The 6,000-nt window shown below is 41.3% G+C and overlaps 1 protein-coding gene across 11 annotated transcripts in view; it reads left to right on the forward strand.

Moving 5' to 3' along the window:
• The window catches only part of IKZF1 (IKAROS family zinc finger 1), a 101,741-nt gene extending 96,462 nt beyond the window's left edge, over positions 1–5,279 (forward strand). For all 11 annotated transcript variants that reach the window (XM_030265727.4, XM_030265736.4, XM_030265731.4 and 8 more), the window contains one exon: positions 898–5,279. In XM_030265727.4, the coding sequence (XP_030121587.1) occupies positions 898–1,601 (704 nt within the window). In that variant the 3' untranslated portion in view covers positions 1,602–5,279. The remainder of the gene's footprint in view (positions 1–897) is intronic.
• The last annotated feature ends 721 nt before the right edge of the window (positions 5,280–6,000 follow it).

Consider the following 6,000-nt stretch of genomic DNA (forward strand, 5'->3'; position numbering starts at 1 on the left):
CTGGGGTATCCAGCTAAATATAGATTAGTGCAGTCTGATTTAAAAAAAAAGAAATATAGATTTACCCCTTACTTAAGGCATCCCATCAGAATCAAAGTTACCAGTAACAAGTAATCTTGCTCTAGATAAGGCTTTCTACCTTGTAGGAAAAATATGCTCCAACTACAAATGCACTTAAATTTTTTCCATGATTCTTGGTTTCTTGTGTATACAAGAACTTTTTGACACAAAATATTTAGGAACATGGGTAGCTTCTGGTGATGTGTCTAACATTGCTTGTGGTAGGTGTGTGGGGATGGTGGCAATATGAAAAATAAAGGTTTTATTGATTTTTCTCCAAAATGACATATATATGACCACATTGGTGATATGGGTTATTTCTAAGAAACGGAAGGTCTGAAACTAAACCATACAATTTCCAGTCTAAGAATGTAATACTTTAGGTAAAAATATTGATAATGTGCTTCATGCTCTGAAACATCAGGCCAAGCATTCTGTGGCCGTGAAGGCACACTGGCTTCAGCAGCCACAAAGGCAGTGGGTGCCTCTGCTCACTGTAGGAGGCAGATGAGGGACACCAGTGAGAAAGGAGAAAGACATGACAAAGCACTAGATCTGTAGCTCCCATGATAATGATCTGTATCTCTGTATAATTATTTCCAGAGTTTCTTTCATCCATTTGCTTTTCCAAAACACTCAAATTATTAGGCATGCAAGAAAAGACCACCAACCCGCCACTTTTCTTAGCAGCTTTATTAGAGAACAGTGAATACCTTAGCTGGATTTCAGCGGTAGATTCGGTCAACTCTCCTCTTCCCTGTTTTATTAATCCATTATGTTCATTTCCTCATTCATGTAGAAAAAAGCCACCTAACTCCTCACTGCTTTTCACTGCAGGTGACAAATGCTTGCCTGATCTTCCATATGATGCCAGTATCAACTATGAGAAGGAGAATGAACTCATGCAGACACACGTGATCGACCAGGCCATCAACAATGCCATCAGTTACCTGGGGGCAGAGTCCCTGCGTCCCCTCGTCCAGACGCCGCCGGGTGGTTCTGAGGTAGTGCCCGTCATCAGCCCCATGTATCAGCTCCACAAACCTCTCGGGGACAGTCAGATTCGCTCCAACCTCCCTCAGGACAGCGCAGTGGAAAACTTGTTGCTGCTTTCCAAAGCCAAGTCTGTCTCCTCGGAACGAGATGTCTCTCCCAGCAACAGCTGCCAAGACTCAACAGATACAGAGAGCAATAATGAGGAGCGCAGTGGTTTGATTTACCTGCCAAACCACATAGGGGGCCATGCGAGAAATGGCATCTCTATAAAAGAAGAAAACAGGCAATATGATGTCTTGAGAGCGGGTACTGACAATTCCCAGGATGCTTTCAAAGTGATCAGCAGCAATGGGGAGCAAGTAAGGGTTTACAAGTGTGAACACTGTCGAGTCCTTTTCTTGGATCACGTGATGTATACGATCCATATGGGCTGCCACGGGTTCCGTGATCCTTTTGAATGCAACATGTGTGGCTACCACAGCCAGGACAGGTACGAATTCTCTTCCCACATAACTCGAGGGGAGCACCGTTTCCACATGGGTTAAAACACTGGCACAGATCAAACCTCAACAGCTGTGTTACTGGAGCTGCATGAGCCATGACAGCAACAAAACAAAAGTCAGCTGGACAGTAAAAGTCACAAGAGAATCATAAGTTCAGCAGTGTTCTCCCGCAAGAACAGGGATTTCATTTTGGTAGCATGCATTGCAACTCAGTTTTCTAAAATGAGTTTTTACTGAAAATGTCTGATCACCAAAAACCCTTAGTAATGTAAGTAGGAGTTTTTGTAGTCACATATCTGAAAGCCTTTCCTTGAACTGATGCTTCCTGCAAGCCCCCCTTACCAGAACTCTTAACCACACACAAGGTGCTCCACACAAGGACACAAAAGGCAGCAGTGGCTTTCTCTCTTAGCACCCTGAGTGTAGATCTCTTCTACCAGATGCGTGATTTTTTTTGATTTCCAGTATTATTTGACTATTTTGAGAAGATTGAACTCAACTAAAGATGGAGAGACCCATTTCACATTACTTCATGGACAGCTGGGGTGGGACAGGACTCCCCCCAGCCAGAAGGTTCTGAGCTGCTTTGATGGTAAGAAGAAGAACATTTCCACTGGCAAGGGTGCTACTGGTATTGACAGCACAATATGCCTTGTTTGTGTCACTAGGCAGGCAAGCAGGAATGCAAAAGATAGAAGAAACACCCTTGTAATATACTCTGTGAAGTATGAATTGCATTTAATGTATAGAAAAAGGGTATTGTTGGCTCTTCTTTGAATAAATATTTTCTCTTCCTATCCAATAACCCCCTACTTTTTGTTAAGCAGCCCCTCCTTACTCTGCATATATAAGTTACAATGTATTTAATTTTTCTTTTTCTTTAAAATTTTAGTTATTTAGAACAGTATGATGTACAGTTGAGAAAGTAGATAGGTATATGTGTGGAGAGTCTCCTTAAACACATTTTTCATCTTTTTAAACTGTCTGGAAAATATCCAAATGTCCCTCTCTTAGATAGAAAAAAAATCCCATTTTGCTGGCACAGAAGATGTCCTCATGTAAATTTTGTGGCTCTATTCATAAGTGTTGCACTTGATTTATTTTTAAAGCACTGAGATTAATTAAACCAGCCATTTAATGAGGGACCAAGGTCCACAAAGGTGTGGTGACCCTTTACTTCCTGTCCAACCAGTCATTTCAGTAAGTGCTTTGAGTTGCTTTTACTCCAGTGGAACTAATCTTAAAATACAAAAAATGTTAGATTTTACAGAATAGAGACCAGAGGCTGCACCACATTGCAGAGTGCAGAAAAGTCCACCAAAACTTTGTCCATGGTGGGTTTTGCTGTAGGTACTGTAGCTTCAGTTAGAATCAAAACTTCTATGACAAATAGATTTTAACTCCATACACATCTTATAAAAAACCTTTTTTTTAAAGCTTCTACATAGCTTCCTCTTCCAAATATTTCATTTCCCTGAACACCCTCATGCTTTAAGACTGGGCAAAAATAAATTTTTTGCAGCTGCATGAAAATCTGTCATTGGTGCTGCAATATTTCCTGGGAAACATTCATAAAAACAACCCATCTTATTAACTTAATGTATAAATACTTCTAGTCTGCATAAGGAATAGATATTTTGCAGTAAACACAGTCAAATACCCAACAAGACTAGCAGTCTCATCATACATTTACAGATTTTCCATTCACAAGTGCAGGAAGCACACATATTTACTATAAAACAGATTCGATGGGACCACGAACTGCTTGTACCTGGGCCAGTGTGGCCTGATACTACATTTGCAGCTGTATTTGATAAAAATTTCAGGCATGCTGAGTTCCTTCTGCTTTCACGTTGGCAGGTGTAGGTCAGGAGCAACAACACTGAAGCTGAGGAAGGACACTGATGAAAAAAATGAATCACAAATGTTCATGCCAGCTGTGAGGCACTTGCTTCACTGGACACGTGGGCATGGTGGTATTTTTACACTGAAAATGCAGGAGAGCCTGACAGTGTGGTGGCTTTGTCACCAGAGGTGAATGCTGCATAAGAATGCCCACAGACCAGTGCATGCATCCACAGCAGGGAAAACACATTACTAGGACATGTTATCCCCCAAAAATGAGCAGCGTGAACTACAGAACAAGAGGTAATTTCTATTCCCCTTATTAGAACTCTGTTGCCTTATGGGACTTTATTGATGCCCTTTACTCCCACATTATAACTCAGCTGAGACATCATTGCTTGTCACCCTCCAGCCCAAGAGGCTGTGCGAGGGCTGGGCGCAAGGAATCCCTGGCCACTTTCACGCCCCAGCCATGGCCTTGTTATCAATGCCTGCTACACATTCTTCTCCAATTCACCTGGCAATAAGGTATTACCAAATATTTTGTATAGGAATGATCTGAAGAGGATTTCCCAGGGGTTAACTTACATGGATGAGTTTCCTTTAATTTTTACTTTTCTTTAAGTACAGTTGGAATGGGTTCATTTTTCATAGCTGTCTGGGATACATTCAGTTGTTCGTACCCTTCTCGAATTTTGATTGTTGCCGAACGAGAGGGGACAAAGTAATTTCTGAGCCCTGCTGCAATGTTCTGTGTGAGATCAGACATTGCTTTTTTATTGCTCTTAGACCTCATTCCTGTTCTTCTTAGGTTTAGGTCACTATATATGCCATATCATAATTTCTTCCACCCTTCATTTTAAGACTCCCCCAGCTATACAGGGGAGGGGGACAGCAGCTCACTCAGGTGGTTTTGTTTCTTTGCTTTTACCAAAAACCGACACAAATAAAGCCACGTGCATGAACTGTGTAAACAAGCACAGCTCCAGCAGAGTTCAAGTGTGCCTCAAACACAGCTTTGAAAGGTGATTTCTGATTCCTGGGTAGGTTTGCTACCTTCACCACATCTCTGTGCACACACACACATGTCCGACTCTCGGTGTCACTCCTCCTGTCCACATGCACATGCCCTCTCTTCGGATTTGTGTATCAATAATATTTTATATACATCTGTATGTGTATATGTAGCTAAAATGGTTGGTATGACATGATGATGCACTGTCACTCACAGTGGGTTTGTTTCCTGGCTCTGGAGTTTTCTTATTTATACTATAACAGAATATGTTGATGTTGTGTAATAAACAGTACAGTAGTATAAGTAAGTATATTAAGATACATTGTATCAGGGCATAGTCTAAAGGCAGAGCAAATGGCATCCTCTGTTCACTAAAGGGCTTTTTTAGTTATGCTTTTTTTCCAGTGTTTTTCTCTTTTGCTCAAAATCATCTTCAATTTGTTTAGGAACAAGTGGTTCAGTAATTTTATTTATGAACATGTGCAAGGATGGCATGAGAATAGGATGTTGCATCTGTGTACATTGAAACAAACTGTGCCCTCAGAAAAGTTTGTTATCTTCTTTTTTCTCTTTTTTTTTTTTTTGCTATGGTGCAATACCCTGATATGGCTTAGTTCACCTTTTAAATAGTAAATATGTGAGTGGTTTTAAGTTTATATCTGTTTTAAAAAGTAAAAAATAATTGCTTCCCATTCTTCCCCAGGCACTGCCTTTTCTAATGGAAAAAGTTGTAATTCCACCTTTTTTTTTCTGTGGTTTTATATTGTAACTTCATTTTCTTTGAGAATATTGTATTTAAAAGAAAAAAAAAGCAATTTCATAAAAATTGGAAATATTATTAAATTATGTCTGTAAACTGATATGTATCTTTTGAGACAAGAGAACAAGATAAAGACCCCAAGCCCCAGAATATTTTTGTTGCTGTCCTCGTGGGTGAAGGAGGTGTTGGGCACAGCTGGAGGCTCTGTGTCTGTGGGTGGTGACTGTGTGGAGGGGACACAGAGTTAGGTGAGGTGCAGGTTGAGAGAGCCCCATGGGGAGGCCATCCATGCTGTCCCTGTACCACAGGTAGTCCCTCTGTGTTTTCCCTGCACCATGGTGAGTCCAACTGTGCTGCCTCGCAATCCAGGCTCCATGGCCAAAAAAAGCCAGGCTGTGTCACCACCCTGCCCTCACCTCCTACGTCAGGCAGCCTTGCCCAGCCAGCTCCAGGTCCTGAACTGGCCCCTGCTATCCAGAGTGTCCCTGCCCATCCCAATCTCCCAGGTCCTGCAAGCAGCCAGCTGTTGAGAAGTGCTTCCCCTCCAGCCCTCTCCTCGCACCCTTCCCTCCCACCAGCCAGATTGGAGTCATTACAGAACACAATTACTTCTGCATGTAGAGTTATGGTAATTCAAAATAAAACACAGAGAAATTATTTCTACTATTTACCATAACAAAGGTGATTTCTCTGCGGGTGTCCCTCTTTCTTCCAATTCCAGCACAGTAAATTTCACATCACATATTAATGCAAACAAGAATCAGTGGGTTTTTTTTTTCAGAAAAGGCACCATTTATAAAGTTTCAGAAATATTTCCATTT

This window comes from Taeniopygia guttata, chromosome 2, assembly GCF_048771995.1.
Source record: "Taeniopygia guttata chromosome 2, bTaeGut7.mat, whole genome shotgun sequence".
Classification (NCBI taxonomy): Eukaryota; Metazoa; Chordata; class Aves; order Passeriformes; family Estrildidae; genus Taeniopygia; species Taeniopygia guttata.